Genomic DNA, 18493 nt, shown 5'->3' on the forward strand with positions numbered 1-18493 from the left:
CCACTTCCACTGAGAGGATTTCTGAACAACAGCTGGATCAACTGAAGGCACAGATGCATCTCTCAGATCCTGTGTCAGGTCTTTGCTGGATTTGTTCCCTCGCTGTAGATAGAGTTTTAGTCCTGCAACTTCTAATTTTGTCCTCCACTTGTTCTTCAAAGTTGCAAGGAGACACTGCAAACCACGCTGAGATATGATAGCTCTTTGGGAATAGCCCTGCTGGTCAAAAAATACTACTTTATGTCTGTCAAGCTGTGTTGTCTTTGGTATTTTTCAGCTAAAGAAATGGGAACAAATGATGTGCTTTAGCGACAGGCTGCAAATGAAAAAAGTGCCTTAAGACACAATTTAAAACTGGCTCTTTGCTAAGTTCATCCCTTGAGTTAGGTAGCTCTTTGTGCTTAAATGGTTCACGGGTCTGTGTTAAGCCACTTAACAAACAACAGACATTCTCCAGATAAAGGTCAGGTACAAGGACTGGAGTGTCCAAATGTCAATAGAGAAGTTTTTAAAGACCCTCAGAAATTCTGCAAAACTGTGAAGACAGTGATGTAAACCTACCAACCATTCTGATTCTCTTTCACCACATGAGACAAACAGTAAATCATCCCAGTATCGAAGCTGGAAAAACAAAATTTTAATATCTGTTTTAAAACTGACTTAAATGTTAATTACTCGGCTATTCTTCGTTTCCAGTTCACTGGTCTTTAACTGGAGCCCCAATATAAAGAAACCCAGAGGTAGAAGACAGGAGAGCTGAGCAGCGAGCCCACCAGAGAAAACACTGTGGTGTTTAATAATGTTTGAACATTGAGTCTCTGTGCAGTTTGTCACATGGTGATGTTAAAAACCCACAGGGGAACATTCCCTCTGTATTACTGTGTCTCTCCAACTCTTCGCCTTCTCCTTCTGTCCTGTTTCTTTTATTACCTCTTCCTCAGCTGTAGTTCATCCCACCAATTTCTCTCTTCTGCTTCTTTTTGCTTGGAGAAGCAGAAGCATTAAAAATGTCCTGACGAAAAGACAGAGTAACATCTTTTGCCGTGTCCGCTGTGAATACTAAAGAAAGATAACAACTGAAGATTCCTATAAGTTAGTGCATCTAGTTGACCCAGAGCAAAAGTAAACTAGAAGCCAGAGTTATACCACATATTTATTTGTGAAGACACATACAGTACACATTTCATCTTGTCATAAGTCACATAAGGCTGAGAGGACGATGCTGCAAATAACTAGTCACGCTTTTAATTTAACAACGTCTATTTTTATGACCCTTCTTCAGGCATCCTTCATGTGGCAAACCTGTTGTTTTGCCACAGAGTTCGTTGCTTGATAACCTACGGCGTGGGCGAGTACAGTCGCGGTAATCACAGCTGAAGTAAAAGGTAGTCGAGCAGACGTCGCGGAGATGAGCGTACCCTGTGTAAGATATGAGGGGTGGTTTGTAATGCCACCTGTGAAACAAGAAACAAGGTATTTCCACATACTGGTAATGCTGTCGTATGTACAGCGAGTCAATACAGTCACAGATCATATGCACAGAAACACACAGACGTCAGGTACTTAATAATTCCCCGTGGCCTCGCCACATTAACGTCAGTTCATTTTCAGACACCATGAAGGAAACAGATTAAGATATTTCCTGTAAATCAGTTCGTTATTGATTTTGAAATTATGCAAGAAAATTCTTTACCATTAAGTTTCTTTTTTATTAATCAGCGGTCCCTGTTGACAATAATTATAATCACTTCCCATGCTCTTACCCTTATATACTGTTTTATTTACATTCCTACTGTAAAACACTGAAATTTGACCACAAACATGACTATTTGTATCCATTTACATCTGCTCTTTTACATTTTCTAAATATTTGGCACATATGGAAAGATGGCACATCGATAACAAAGAATGATAGAGTATTTTTAAAAATCCTGAATGCATTCATCTCTGTTTGGCAGAAATTGTCACAACACTGATATCTACTCAGACATGAGCAAATATTCCCAGAGTCCAGTCCTCTGTAACTGCTCATAGTGTAATGACTTATGACACATTCGCCATTATATGTGTGTGTACACTCACCGGTCACCTGTTCAACTCCTCATTAAAGGAACTATCCAATCAGCCAATCACAGCAGCAGCTCGAGGCATTTAGGCATGCGAACATGACGCGCTGAAGTTAAGACTGAGCATCACAATGGAGAAAAGAGGTGATTTAAGAACGTGACAGCTGATAGCGAGGCAATAGTAACTCAAATAACTACTCGTTACAACCAAGTTTTGCACAGGGCGTCAAACCTCGAAGCAGATGACCTTCAGCAGAGGAAGACCACACTGGGTACCACTCTCATCAGGTAAGATCATGAAATTGAGGCCAAAATTCACCAAAACTGGACAAGAGAAGACTGTAAAATTGTTGTCTGGTCTGTTGAGTCTCAGTTTTTGTTTTCACATTAGGATGGTAGGATCAGAATTTGGTGTAAATAAAAATTCATGGATACATGCTGCCATGCGTTAATGGTTCAGGCTGCTGCTGGTGTAATGGTGTAGAGGACATTGTCTTGGCACACTTTGTACCCTTTTAGTGCTAAATGAGCACCGTTTCACCACCACACCCTACATGAGTATTGTTGCCGACCATGTTCGTCCCCGTGCACGCCTCTTCCAGCAGGATGACACACCACGTCGCGAAGCTCGGATCATCTCAAACCGCTTTCTTGAACGTGACAATGAGTCAGCTGTTCTCAAATTGGCTCCACAATCACCAGATCTCAATCAAACAGGCAATCTTTGGGATGTGGTGGAACAAGAAATTCACATCATGGACTTACAGCCGATAAATCTGCAGTACCTGTGTTATGATGTCATGTCAATATGGACCAAAATCTCAGAGCAACGTTTCCAGCACCTTGTTGAATCTATGCCATGAAGAATTAAGACAGTCCCTTTTAGAATAAAAGGGATGTAAAGTGGTATTTGAGTGTATATCAATCTCTCTGTTTTAGGGCAGTGGAGTCCTATTTTTGATCATTTGAAAATCTAAATGCACTTTTTATTAAACTTTTGGCTGCATTGAAACTCTATTTAAACTGTATTTATTTGAGGCTGTGGTTCTTTTTCACCACAGTGTTTAATCTGTGGTTAGTTGGACTGATGTCAGGATCTACTCTGCTTCCTCGGTCGGTACCTTCAAACATAATTTACTGCTGGCTGGCGGATTGCACAGACCTGCGACACATACACGCACACTATCACACACACGCATACATGTGGCTGAGTCTGCAATCTGGATGCCTCTTTATGTCTCATCAGCTGAATGTCAAAACCAACACAGACAAGAAATATTTCTCCCATCAGACTCCACCTCTTATTTACACCTTTCACCAGCCTCTTTTCTTTCATCTCACCCCTCTCAGTACTCTTCATGTCCTCCCGCGAACCTCCTGTGGTGAACTAGACCTTTTTTTTTTCCATAAACACAATACACAGAATATCAAACAATGCACATCAGCAATAATACAAGCACTCAACAAAAACAACAGCAAGAAATCTTCATCAAAATGTCCAAGAGCTTTGGAGAATGAAGTTTCAGTTCCTATATTCAGGCAGTGCTGTGCCTCATGTTGTGGTTTTCCTACATGTTAATATCTTTAAAGTCTCGCTTCTCAGCTTCTGGAGTTGAATCCAGCCTGGTTTATGTCCAGGTAGATGCCAGAGCTTTAAAAATCATGGATAACATACAAGGACTGGTGGATTTCCTCAGAACTACTAAGTGACAGGACTATTGCCATCTTGTTTCATTCAAGTTTCACTATGTTAAGCATCATTACAATATTTTGTGCTAGCTTTTTTAAAGTTTATACCTAAGATCAACAGTTTTCAACTGAATCTTCCCATCCTTCCCAAAGGAAGAGTGTCTGTGCCAACCTCTCTCCCCTACACCTTTTGCTGCATCTCTATCTGTTGGCCCTGTCTGGCCTGACTTTGGCCCTTCCCATTCATCTCATACGCCGAACTCTTCTGCTGCTGTCGTCGGTAACACCACACCGCGACAATGACTGCAGTTGCGATGACACAAATCGCCACAACAATGGCCGCCACAGTGGGGCCTCGACCGGAAGAGCTCGGAGGGAGGGGAGGGCAGGCGTCATCCACACAGATCGTCTCTCCCATCTCCCCTTCCTGCTCTCCCCTCTCCCCAGTCTCACCAGGCAGGCTGAGCACTAAGCCGTCCTTGTGCACTGGAGGGCTTGGGCCATGATCAAGGAAGGGATGATCGGTAATGTCAGCCATCCAAGAGTCGGTGGGAACTGCTTGTTGTGTGCTGTAGTCTCCGGTCTCAGAGTATGAAGGAGAGTCTGAAGGCTCCAGAAGGTCAGGGGCAGGGGTCCCGATGGAGTCAGGCCACACCTCCTCTAAAACCCCTAGTTCGAATTCACGCACCGTGGTGAGAGACTCTTGCTCCTTGGGCGAGCTGGTGTAAGGTCTAGGAATTTCCACCTCAGTGGGTCTGGGCGTCGTCTTGACAAATCTCCTTCTGTCTTTATCCTCTGGTTTCACCCTCTCTGTTACGGAGTCACCGTTTTCGAAAACAACAGGGTAACCGTCCAGCCACGTGTCATCTGTGGCTGACTTTCCGTCTGCTCCCCTCTGAGTGACGTTCTGATGCTTATCGGCTACCACAGAAAAAACAACATGCCGACGACTATCATCTTCATGGCTATCGTGATCGTCATAGCTCTCAGCGTCTTTGTGTCCAAAATCATCGTGATCATCAAGGTCAGCATAATGGGTGTCGTCATAATGTATGGCACGGTCATCGTGGTCATCGTGGTCATCGTGGTCATCATGGTCATCATGGTCATCCTGGTCCAGATGTTCCTCAGAGACCTCATGATGTTCTCCATTATGATCATCATGATCCTCCTGGCTTTTGTGTCCGTCGTAAGTATCATCTGGATCGTCGTACTCCTTGCGATCACGGTCCTCCTCATGTTCGCCCATGTCATAATGCTCCTCATGATCGTCATAGCTTTCATGGCTTTCCCTTTTGTCCAAATCTTCATCTTGACCTGGTTGCCTCTTGTGCTCATCGTGGTCTTCCTCTTGGTGGCTGCCGTCTTGATCGTCATGGTGGTCATCTTCAAGGATGTCGTCCTGGTCATCATGGCGGCTGGTGTCAGGATCATCAAAATCATCTCCTTCATGATCAGGATCATCAGCATCAACGGGATGTTGACGATAGGGCCTTTCTTGACTCGTGTGCTCAATGCTCTCCTCAGATCGGTCAACAGAGGTTCTCTGTGTTGTCTGCGTGGCTGGATTGATGAAGACCTGAGGTTCTTCCTCCTGGAAGGTCTCAGAGGGGAACCAGAACATGTGTTTCTGGGAGAGAAGAGAGACGGGTGCTTCTGTGGCTTCCACTGTATCAATCTTGGCCACCTCAGTTCTCTCCTGCTGCCTCGTCCGAGGACCTACCAAGTCCTCACCAGCCCGTTCCTCATTTTTTTCTCGTTTAACTAAAGCTCCTTCAAATATTTCACTATCTTCAGCCACTTCTCCTCCCACTTTAAGCTTTCTGCTCAGGTCTCGATGGTCCTCCTCAGCTTTGGCTCTAAAACTCGTCTCTTGCTGCTCCACGCTCATCTCTCCATGTGGGTACGCAGCTCCATACACTTCCTCGTGTACATCGCCATGAGCCTCTAATGGTGTCTCAGGTTGGCGCTCTGCCTCTATGTAGGAATCTGTGAACTTGTCCTCGTAGTCTGTGTGACTCACCTCATCTGCAGAAAGACAAAATAGAAATGTGTAAACTTTCAAGTCAGATCAAGTATCTACATTTATTATTTATTATTTTATGACTCAAAGAAAGTTAGCAAAAGTTCCCAAGATATTCAATGCCACCTCTTTTAATTAAATATGATGCCAAAGGCAGTCTCCAGTAGATAGGCATTGCAAATTCTCTGCTCCGCTCTTTGGTAGCTTCATAATGATGCCAAGGCTCTGAAAAGTCACGGTCCTACCAAGAAATAGAAAATAAAACCTACACAAAACCTAAGAAAAATGTTTGTTTTTTGTTTTGTTTTGTGTATTTTCAATGACATTTAGTGGCACTGCTGGATAGATTTTGAGACCTTTAGCTGGAGCCAACTATTGCCATCTGTTTCCACTGATCATACTGAGCTAACATAATCTGGCTGCTGGGTTGGCAGACCCTGACGTCACTGATTCTTGTTTCCAAACCAGCAAAATGTCAGTGTCACTCTTGAACCAGTTCCCCTGGTACACAGCCAGTTCTTTAAATCAGAAACACAAAAGAAAAATGGTTTGAGATTATGATCAAAGCTGGACCTCAAAATGTCTGGGTAGAAAACAGATATTTGTGACCTTTTAGAGGCTCCATTAACTAAACATAGCTGCCAATATTGTAAGAAAATTAAAATCTAGAGTAGTTTTCCCTGGAAAGTTTATGAACGACTGCTTTAGATTAAAAGCATGATTAACTGTTAGCTAATAATCCACACAGGCCATGCATTTTGCCTTTATAAAGGATTAGCGACACAAGCTAAAGCACCAGTAACACCATTTCCATCCCAGCTAACAACTGAGAGTCTGTTCAAACACAAAGAATCAAACTCTGACCACAACAGCCTCTTACCTTTAACACAAATCTGCACCAGTCCATACCACTCCCCACAGCTGTCACACAGCAGGCTAAAGGCTGTGTGTCCACCGGGCATCACGTAACCTGGGACACATGTGTACAGAAGCTCATCTCCCATCTCGGACCCAGAGTGACTCTGCAGGCGTGCATTAGGAAAAGATGGGGGGTCTCCACATGGCTCATCTATCAGCAACAAGCATATAGATGCACGTATTTAGTAATAGAGCTGTTATACTTATTCCATAGGAAACAGTGTTCTCTGTAAATGTCAACCAATGCTTATCAGCTTTATAATATCAGTATATCATGTGTAATAAGAATGAACGAATGAATTCTGGACATGAAGCAAAAGCTTTTATGTAAAAGAATTATGTGAATTTTAAGAACATGAGGATAAAGCATGAATATTAAACAGAATCTGGTCCAATCTTCATGGATAATGTTGTGGATAACTATGCATATTAAAGTTTTCATCAAGGGTGATGGAAAGCAGGTTCGAACCTTGTCGAACTTTGGATTCAGGCGAAGGAATGCCAGGAATTCTGTGTCTGCATCTTTGCATGTTCAGGCTATGCTTTGTCTCTGAACCTACTTTTATTTTCATGTACAGGATCTCGAGGTATAGCTGAGGTGAGCAGGGTATTTGCTTTGGGAACCTCAGCTTTTGTGGATGATGTGATTCTGTTGGTTTAATCAGAGCGTGACTTTCAGCATGCACTGGAGCGGTTTGCAGCCGAGTGAGAAGCAGGTGGGATGAGAATCAGCGCCTCCAAATCCAAGGCAACGGTTCTCTGCCAGAGTACAGTGGAACGATGGGGAGGAAGGCTGCCTCAAGCAAGAGAATCCAGTCATCCTGGGATGTCATTCACAAGTGATGGGAAGGTGGAGCACGAGATGGATTGGCGCATTGATGCAGCATCAGCAGTAATGAAGACATTTTACCGGACTGTTGAAGCAGAATCTCTGTGTCTACGTCCCAACCTTCACCTACGGTCATGAAATCCAGGTAATGGCCGAAAGAATGAGGTCACAAAAACAAGCGGCCAAAATGTGTTTCCTCCACAGGGTGGTTGGCTAACCTTAGAGAGAGGGTGTGGAGGTCAGACATCTGTGGGCATCACAGAGTAGAGCCACTGCGCTTGCATTTTGAAAGGAGATAGTTGAGGTTGTTCGAGCTTCTGGTTAGGATGCCTCCTGAGTGCCTCCCTTTGGAGGTTTTTCAGGGGCACCAGTTGGGAGGAGATCCCAGGGTGGACTCAGAATCTGCTAAAGACATTATGTATCTATTCTGTGCTGGGAAGGTCTCTGTATCCCCCAGGAGCAACTGGAAAGTGTGGCTGGGGAGAAAGATATCTGGGATACCCTGCTGCCAACTTGACTTTAGATAATTAAGATAATTAAAGATCAATACAGTTTGTTTTGCATTATATCCATAATATATTGTTAAATTCTAATAACAAGTGTTTTATTGTTTATTATGAACTAAAATATGATTTAAAATGTAAAATAAAGTTTAAAAATCCCCCAAATGGTTATTCAAAAAGACATTTTGACTATAGACTGTAGTGCAACTTCTTTTTACGTGTTTCAGATTAAATGTGGAATCTTTAATTAGTTCAGTGTAACGGTGTGAGTGGGTTTCCCTGACAATGGTGCCTCCAGGGATCCTGTATTTAATATACCCAACCATAACTAGACAATAAGCTGTGTAGTTGGTTTGCCTGTATCAAATGGATGTGAAGTGTTCACATGTGCTCCCACAGCAGAGAGTGTCTGCCAACCTCAGGGTGTGTGGCACATGGACAAGAGAAATCTTCCAAGTTTTGATCCAAAACCTGGCAATGATGTGCCAGATGTGATGTGTGTCTTTTAGTTTCAGCTGCATCAGAACTAACACACATTCATGGATCCAGTTGTTTCACATCACATTTACATTTACACACACACACAAACCTGAGTCATTCATGTCCTGATCGCTACTACCATTCCTCTTCTACGATCCTTACGTACTGTGTATGTTTTCGTGTGGGTTTACTGACCTTTGTCTTTGATGCAGAAGGCGTCCAGGTGCGTTGCGTCCTCTGTGCCATTTTCTGTCCTCACTTCTACAGCTTTCAGCACACCGCCCACAACATTACACACTGTGGTCCTGGAAATAAACAGACATGATATCCATACTGCATAAAATCAAGTCACATGTTCACACTCTCATTAATTAACGTGACATAACACTGACTTGACTATAGAGGAGCATTTCACAATTGCGTCTGTTGGTCTCTGTTGCTATTCTTTCTCTTTGTAACAGCTGTGCTATATTTTGTGCACATTTTGAGCATTCTTAATTTAGTCATCGTCTATTTAATTCTATTTAATTACCTCCAAAGAGGTTTGCGCTTTAATTTTAGCTACTATAATTTTAGTATTTTTGAGCTCTTCTGTCCGTGTGTGATGTACCTGCACAGTTTGCTAACAAAGCTTGCTAGCATTATCAGAACACTTATGTTCACTTCAGTAGAGTAATTCAGCAAACATGGCTTAAACCCTGAAATCATCTCCCAGGTCAAACCTGGTTGCAGTTCAGTTCCAAAAACTGAGCAGGACCTGGACAAGATGTTGTTGTTTGCACTCCCAAATAGATGGTCTGACTTGAACATCTCTTAGTGAGGGATAAATATAGATTAGATTGGTGCATTGCAAATGAGATGCTTTGTAAACAATGTGGAGCAATTCTCACCAGTAAAAACATGACAGAATTTTACGCATTACATTTTAGTCAACTGAATCAACTTTAGATTTAATCTAGGATAATCTTATGGTATTTAGTCAACTGAAACTAATTAATGTTTTAATCTAAAAACTACTAATAAAACTGAATCAAAATTTGCTGTCAAAATGACCACAGAGCTGCTATTTCTCTTCTCATTCTTTCTATCAGATTCTTTTTTTAATTGTTTCATCTAAGTGATAACAAGATTGTAGAACACAAGTTTTATCTTTTTTAAACATCCAGGCAACATTCAACAAGTACCTCGAATTAGTGTCGAGGTCGTGTCTCCAACATCGAGTTTGCTTTTTAGTTTTGAACTAGTTTTCAGCCGTGAACAAGAACTATCGCTACAGTCATTCAGCGTTGAAATGTTTGCTGAGTAGATATGAAAAGTTTATTATAGCATCTTTGTGACTAGGGAAGGGCACCGGTTCTGACATAAACGGTAGTAACCAGCGCACATTTCGGTGCTTCTAGCCAATCATTTTACGTTTTCAAGGATAGTAGGCAGGCCCAGGTACGTACGTTCTTTTAGAGCAGAGCTACAGATTAAAAATGCCCAAGGCGAAGCGGTCAAATGTCTGGCTGTATTTCACAGTGAGGCTGTGTAGCTGCTCTTGGTTCTTTAGTCAGACCTTCACCTCACTTTAAAAAAGCCAAGATAAGACTGTCCACAATGCCTCAAAGCAGTGGATTGCAAACCAATGAATAATATCCATCAATTATTTACAGTCTACCAGTCTGCCATCATTTATTTACAGGCCTGACCAGCATGCTGGGAACCAGTGGACTAAAACAATATGTAAAAAAGAGCTAGCTCCAAAGTACAATTCTGAATACAATGCATTGGAAATGTTTTGAGTATTATATATTTTTTGGCTTTATTTTTGTATTTTTTTCTGGGAGATTATGAATGCAGGTCATTAACTTGTAATTAACACTGAAACATTCCTCTACATATTCCCTCCACCCCTGATATCTAAAGCTGTACCTCTGATTAAGTGGGAAAAGTTGACTACGCACACAGTTTATTCACCACCACTTGATTTGTTGCCCATTTAAATATTATTGCAGTATGACATCAGGGTCCAGGAACACACATCATGACTCAGATATGTTGCAGTATCAGCGGCTGTAGCCTTTGGCACAGTGTTATCCCACGCTGATACATTATGGATAGATGTTCCCAGAGAACAAGCCTTAGGTTACAGCCAACTTCAAATAGAGAAGTCATAACATTGTGGACATAAAGCAGCGCATATTCCACTGGGACTGAATGAGCACAGCTCCTACAAGCTGCAGAAGCTACTAAAGCTGAGTGAATACTCCATTTATGTTGCAGCATAATCACATTATTAACCCGTTTATCATTCAAAAACACCAGATAAGACAAGGCCAATCAGATTATGTTCCCACAGAGGCTGGCAGTAGCAATCAGTCCTGTGGGAAAATTCAGAAATATGAGCTTTAACAGCAAGTTTGATTGGTGATATTAGTTACTAAGAATCATTCTATAGAATAGACACTGGGTGTGCATTTGATCTAAACAAAGCATCACTAATTGGAAATAATGTAACTAACAGGCGACCCATAAACTGTAAGACTATTGCAGAGGCCCGTGTCTGAATCTAGCCTAAGGTATTTGCTGCATGTGTTCCTCCTGCTCTCTCTCCCAGGTTTCCCCTCATCTTTCAACCGTACTGTCCTGATAAAGGCTTAACTAGCAGTGCATTGAGAGAGTGGAGCAGGTCAGACTGCATGCGTGTGCCATGTTAGCTTTGCTTTATGGGGGAGAGAGTCTGAAGGAGAAAAGAAGAAATCACAGAGAAAGCACTCAGAGAGGCAAAAAACACTGACGACTGTTTAAAAATTTAACTTTCATCCCTGCAGGTATCTGTGCCCGAGAAGAATCCATCACCTGACAGTGCGTGACTGCTACAGGGAACACCCAGAAGTATGCACGCATTCATCTGAAACGGCCTTAATTCATTTTTCTTGTATAATGGTGTACAGAGGTACAAAATGACTGACAGGTCAGAAGAAGATGTTAAGGTGGAAGAGTCAGCGTAGGAGGCACTTGTTAAAGCTCCTAATAGACCTACAGACTTATGTCATACACATCTGAGGTGGTTAACTGGCACTGACGCCAGTCTGGAAGCATCACAGCTCACACACCAACGACACAATTATTCATCTAAGCAACCAACATGTGAGTGAGGGAGTGGGTGAGGGTGGCCTTTACACAACCAGTGGGAGTGTGTGTGGTAAGGTGGGCAACAAAACAGGAAAAAAAAAAAACAGAGAAAAGGATGGAGGGACAAGAAAAACAGACAAAAACATTAATAAAATACCTGCAATCAATGTATTTTTACCTTTAACTAACATTGATTGATGAGCTAGATATATATTAGGAACCACCATGCTGCGCTTCAGAGTGATGATTTATTTATGATGAAGACCACGCAGGAGAGGAGGATGAATCGGCTGTGAATCGTATTTCCCTCACACACTCTGCAAATTCACAGCCCATAAATAATCAGCGCATAATGTCCGAATGACTGCAGCACCTTCAGCTGTTGGACTGCTTTTCTTACTCTGTGTTTCCTGATATATTAGAAGAACATTCTGGTGCTTTTCTGCAAAACTGCCTCCAACACAGACCAAGGTTGTCTGTGTTTCCTGAAAAAGTTACAGGAAAAGTTCACTGTATCTGAATATACGTCAGATTCCACGTCTGTCATTGTCACTGCTCGAATAAGCCGTCCAAAAAGGAGGTGTGTAGCTCCTGACTTCAGCAGACGGAGCTGTGGTAGCAGGGTGATATAGTGTGAAACGCAGTAAGGGAGTGTGAAAGCTGATGTCCGCTGATCAACATGTACAGAGCCAGCGGTGTATAAAAGGAAAAGATGATACGTCCCTAACCAGATATGTTACAAGCATATTATTGTATGTTAGAAACTCGGTGGGCACTTTGAACCAGGTTAACCCCTGAAAGGCTTTATTTCTCAATTGTTTCATTGAAGTCTCCGTTCATTTTTATAACGAAGTTTCCAGTTTGGGAGTTTCGTTGTGGTTGACCAGCCCTGTAGGTGGAATAGTCGGCCGCTCCCTTATTCACAAAGGGTCACTACAGCAGGATATGCTAAATGCCCTTCAACCTTGATGAAAAACAAGGTTCAAGAAATCTGTGAAAGAACCCCAGCACTCACAGACTAATTGTATTTTATAGTCTCTAATATACTGTAGAGCAGGGGTGTCAAATATAAGGCCCGGGGGTCAGAATTGGCCTGGCAGAGACGCCAACCCGGGCCGCACTGGATGTTTTTTGAAAATGTGATCGAGGGCATTGACACTGAACTTCTTTTTCTCGTACTGAGATAAAATGTGCAGTTAAACGTCTTTACACTGAGAGAAAAGGGGGATTTTTACGTAAAAGTTTTGAATGAACTCGTAGTCGTGTCATTTAGAACAACTTAACCATTTATTGGTCAAACAAAGAGCACGCTTTGCTGTGAATGGACCCAAAAAAGCATCTCAACTATTATTCATTAAAAGCAGGCATGTGTTCACCAGGTGTCTGCGTCCATTTAAAAGGAACATGTTTCATACTCTTCATACATTTTTCTATTAGGAGCTGCAGTGTAGGATACTATAGTAGCAGTAACAGTGTTCATGAGGTTTTATCCCTATAATCACCACTTGTCAGCTTCATCTCCGTTTAAGCAAACCGGGTACCCCTCTTCCTCCAGGCCCAAATCTGCTCTGTTCTGAAAGCTGTGAGTGTCGTTGCCGTGGAGATGAGAGGTGTAAATGGAGGCAGTTGTCGACATGACACCCCATCTCAGAATTCCCTCCTCCTCCAGGAAGAAACAGAGGAGTCTTTCTCCCTCTCTGCTTCCTCTCTCTGCTTTTTCTCTTTCCCCCCTGAAATGTGTCACTCTTCTATCTCCCCGCTCGCTTTCTTTACTTCCTCTCTCTTTCATCCATTCCCGAAACCTCCGTCTCGCACACACACACCATAATGACCTCTGACATCTCCTCTGAAGACAGCTGCTATTCTTACCCTACTGAGCCCCCGTAGAGCCACCCGCGGGTGCACGGGGAGAAGTAGCACTCCACCACAGCGTGACGAAGCTCCTCTACTGATGCCAGGCGGCCGCGGTGCGAGGCACAAGCTTGCTCAGCATCTCTGAAGCCCTGCAGGTCAGAGGAGTTCCTCAGGTCCAGCACAAACACTCGACCTGAGGAAATGCAAGGAGATTAACATTAAATAACATCTTATACAAACAAATTCAGGATAATAGCAGAATGTGTAGGAAGTAAATATTTTTAAGGACTTCTTAAAGCCTCACTCGTGAGTGTGAAATCTCAGGTCACAGTCGTGGATGTGCAAGGATCTGCTTTGCTCACCCCCCTGTGATCATTAATTGACTGCAGGAGCGATCGCATCAGCATACCGGTCCTGTCATTACCACCCCGTTCTCACATCACGGCTGTCCAGTAACACAGGACAGAAATGTGCTCCAGGTTCATAATCGCAGGAGTCACGTTTTTGAAATATTTACACGACTCTGAGATAAACCAAAATAAGCTGTATCTGGCACAGAGGAGAAGTCTTCCTTCGAGGCTTTCTGCCAGACAAGCTCTCTAAAAATGTGTTGCTGAAAGGCTGTAGGAGGGCACTGGTGAGACAAGCTGTGCACGGGAGCTGAAGTTGCTGCTTATAGTCGTTCTTCTGAGTTTACTGAATACCTGCAACTTCAGAGAGTTATCTGCAGAGGCGTGATCAAAGACAGCTGTCTTTCATCTGTGGGTTTTAGGTTATTTTGAGTTTTGTGGTTGTTTATTAAGAACTTTTAGCTTTCTTTTCATTATCATTTTAAAGCCTCAGTTTTGATGACTGTTGTAGACGGAGACATATTGTCATTTGTTTGTATGATTCTGTTACAGCGATTATTCTGTTTTAAGTTCATGGTTCGATATTCGTTTAGTGTCCCTGGTGTCTCTGTGCATCATGCTTAAATTTCTATCCCTGATTTATCACTTCCTGTTTTATTTTGACAGTCATATCGTTTTGTATTTGCTTTTACTTCCCTTGTCTTGTTGTCCCTAATTATTTTCAGTTCTTTTTTTCTCCACTCCCCCTGATTAGTCCTCACTGTGTCTCTGAGTATTTACGGTTTCATTTTCCCCCATCTGCATCTGTTTCACCTGCTCTTGAGTGTGTTTTGCTTCTATTTTGGATTTATTGGTGTGTTTGCCTCATTGGACTTGGTTTTTATTTTTGACACATCTGTTTATGAGCCCTGCATTTGTGTCCTTTTGCCGCACCTTGTGGCAAAAGCTGCAGCAGATGACACAGCAGCAGTTCTGTAATTATTTATAGCTATTAATAATTTTTGATGATGTTAACAATTTTTTCTTATCAGTTTTTTACGTTTCAGACAGGTGAGCAGTCACAGTCAATGACTGCCACCAGCTGCAAGATCACTTTTGTTTTATTGTCAATAAAAGTTTGACCCATTTAATTAAGTTCACAATATTCTTTCTTGTCAATCTTAAGTTTCTATCTTCATTCCTCAATTTGGTCCATATATGCAGGAGTGTCATCAAGGATGTTTCCTATAACTATATAAGACAGAAACTGTAACAACTGTAACAATGAAAGCACATTTACATTTAGGTTCCTCTAAATAAATTATTCTCTGTGCATTCACTGAATCTTTAGATCCCAAAGTCACAAATAAAAGAAGAATGCAATTTGGACTGCTTATTATTCATTTTTAATAAATATCTCAGATATTATGACAGTGTGTCGAGTAACCTTAAGCTACATGGAAGAGAAGCATCTTTTTAAAGCTGTTTGGAGGGCTCGCCTGCACTAAATGAAATTTCTCAAAAACCTATATAGCTATCGATCCACGAGGGGGCACCAAAATCTAAAGTTGCCTAGAGCATAAAAAGGGCTAGAGACAGCCCTGCTAATCAGCCACTGAAAATAATATAAGAGAAAACTTTTTAGCAACAAAGCAGTAAAAAATAATCTTCTCTCGTGCACTCTAAAGGTTTGAGAATGACTGCTGGACAAAGCAGACCACGCACACAGCTTAGAACAAAGAACAAAGTGCGGGTTTAACGGGAGAAATAGTGTGGTGTAATTGTCTCTTTTGCCATTAAACATTTATTTTAGAACACCTTTTGACTCTAACAGGCTTGGTGCCAATTGCTGGCGCGCTACGCGTAATTGGCGCACATCACCACCACAGCTTTAGCAAACGGACAAAATTAGATCAGAAAATAATTTTACAACGAGGTGTACGGGTTATTTCAATGATTTCAAATGTTTACTTACCGTCTGCAGTTACAACAGTCACCAGAAGACAAACCAGGCATCCAAACAGCAGCAGTTTGTGATAACAGCGATCCAGCATCTTTTTTCTTCCGTCCACAGCTGTACACTAACTGTCAACTCTTATTTTTAAGAGAAAAGAAAAAGTTTTCAAAAACTTCAAAAATTTGTATTTACAGGCTTACAGGGTTAAGCAAACTCCTGCTATTTCCCTGCGGGTGGCAGAGGTTGGCTCTGGGAAGGTAAGGGGCTTGTTAACAAGTGAGGATGTTAACAGAGCTGCTCAGGAGCGAGGCGGTTATCGCCCCAAATAGTCGCACTGGCAAGCAGATGGAGCACCTGTGTGAAAACTCGCGTGCACCCGCTAGAAAACAGGCGACGTCACGCCACAGTGTCTTGAAGGTGGGCAAAGAAGAAAGAGAGAGAAAGAGAAAAACTTTGGCTGCAGATTAAAAGGGATCCAGCCTGCTCAGTGTTTATGAGCTGGAGTAAATAAAAGCCTGTAAACTAGGAGTGAATGTACATTTACGATGATATTAAACACTCTCTAACAAATAGAGGACCTGTACACCCAAACTAAACACATCCCAGACCATAATAATCTTGATTAAGGTGTACTGGAGCTGCACTCGTGCGAGTGTGGATGTGCGCGTCCCATTTGGTGAGGGAGATAAATACAAATGGCCCACACGAGCGCATAAAAAACATCCAGGCATTGTCTCAGTGAATCTGCAGGTGAAGATAACACACACACACACACACACACACACACACACACACACACACACACACACACACACACACACACACACACACACACACACACACACACACGTTACTGTCTAGAAAAATAAAAGCTATCACCGCGTGCACATGCGTTTGTAAACAGAAACACAGGAGATATCCATTTTCATCTAATCACATCCGTGAGGATGGTGTTATTTGCAGCATAGCGGTTGCTCTCCTGTGAGTCAGCTTTTAAAGCTCATCTACAAGTGACGGCTTAAATATCTGGAAGTTGAAAATTCAGTCTGGAGTTTGTAAATTGGTAACTAATGGTCAATCTCACACAGTTTTGACAGTGGATGTCGTTTATCTAAGAGTTATGGATGTTTTCTCAGGCGATATTAGAAAAATTATAAAGACTGCTTTATTTTTTAAATAAAGTTCAAAAGTAAGATTGCATTGAAAAATGGATGTGCTGTTATTACTGATGAAGTGAGGTGTAAGTAACAATGTTTGCAATTGACGTGGAGCTAAATGCATGCAAAGACATTTGTTTTTTATTTTAAACTTAGCACAAAAAGTAAGGAATTTTGTGTCTGGTTGATTATTCCTGTGTTGTAACAATGCTTCTTGGCAATAAATCTGACACCTTTGGAAAGCCGTTTATTTCCCCTTCAAATGTTGGGACATTTGTAAGAAACAGGCATTAGTGGGTTGAGCAGCTTGTTCTGCTATTGACTCTTGATTGGTGTCATTTGTTGGGTTGGATGAAGAGTCTGAAGTCTGAAGAAATAGGACACATTGGTGATTTAACAGTTTATTCATTTAACAAACAGGGACCTTAGTACCATGTGGAAAAACTATGCACAGCCACAACAGGTTGGCACCTCCCCCTCATGCTGGCCACCAGCTTGGTCACACACACTGCTGTGGGATGGTATCCCATTCTTCAATGCAGCATTTATCGCAAGTCACCTATGGTGGTTGTGTTGGTCACTGTCACGGAGGAGCAGGGAGGACTCGGCGCAGACTGAAATCTCAGAAAAACAGGTTTATTTACACACTCCAGGTGCACTATATACAGGTGAAGGAGAAGGGGGCCAGGGTTCCCAGGGGTGCAGAGAGGGGTCGGGAAAAGCGTCCAGAGTCTCCAAACCAAGCACGAGAAATCTGCATACAGAGAACAAGAGTTAGCACGGAACTTTCACGGACAGAGCTCAAAAACTGGCTGAGGCTAAAGTAGCACTGACGAGCGTTACTCAATAGTCCAGCGGCGAGGTGCTCTCAGTCACTGCCTTAAGTAGCGGGAGCAAACAAGGTGAGGAGCCACAGGTGATTGCCTACAGGTGGTGGAGGCCGGGAGCTCACAATGAGCTCCGCCCAGGCAGCAAGCAGAGAGAGAGGAGAGAGAAAAGACAAAACATAACATGTAGCCACACAGGGCCAGCCGAGCAGGCACGGGGACCATGACAGTCACAGAATAAGGTGTTTGGCACTGGCAGGAAAGATTTGGCAAGTTTTTCATGGGTGCAACCCACACACTCAACTCTGCTGCTCAACCCACAAATGCATTCTCCAGAAAAATGGCAAACAAACCCATAAATATCAGTGCCTTTATTCATAGAAAGGCTGCATAAAGGCATTATTTTTACAGTGTTGTTTTTATTTAAGGGGGAATAAAAAGACTTTCCAAAGGGATCCCATTTATTAGCAAGAACCATTGTTACAACCACGAAATAATTGATCAAAGACATGCCAGCTTTATTTTAATGACCGTTTTTCATTTAAGCCTGTAACTCCAGCACTAACACTACTCTCATAAATTGTGGAATTCAGAAATTCAATTTGAGGGGAAAACTAAATAAGTACCTGCATGCCAGTTAAAGGGATTTTTTTGTTTAATAAGTCATTGTGAGAACCTTTTTGAAGAGCAAAAGTTATTTAATTTGATTGCACAGAGTTAGGTTAGGATCGGGGTCATTACTGA

General features: G+C 42.3%; 1 protein-coding gene across 1 annotated transcript; it reads right to left on the minus strand.

Moving 5' to 3' along the window:
- Positions 1 to 1150: 1150 nt before the first annotated feature.
- Positions 1151 to 16074, minus strand: susd5 (sushi domain containing 5). Its single transcript, XM_086281002.1, has 5 exons — positions 15784 to 16074; positions 13495 to 13672; positions 8704 to 8813; positions 6659 to 6847; positions 1151 to 5783 (listed from the first exon to the last, which is right to left on the minus strand). Exons 1-5 carry the CDS (start codon positions 15860 to 15862, stop codon positions 3937 to 3939), a joined length of 2403 nt encoding a protein of 800 aa, XP_086137128.1. The 5' UTR covers positions 15863 to 16074; the 3' UTR covers positions 1151 to 3936.
- Between the last annotated feature and the right edge of the window lie 2419 nt (positions 16075 to 18493).

This window comes from Aulonocara sp. 'chitande type north' Nkhata Bay, linkage group LG22 (genome assembly GCF_057382095.1).
Source record: "Aulonocara sp. 'chitande type north' Nkhata Bay isolate Kocher_YH1m ecotype deep benthic linkage group LG22, A_spYH_male_GT1.1, whole genome shotgun sequence".
Classification (NCBI taxonomy): domain Eukaryota; kingdom Metazoa; phylum Chordata; class Actinopteri; order Cichliformes; family Cichlidae; genus Aulonocara; species Aulonocara sp. 'chitande type north' Nkhata Bay.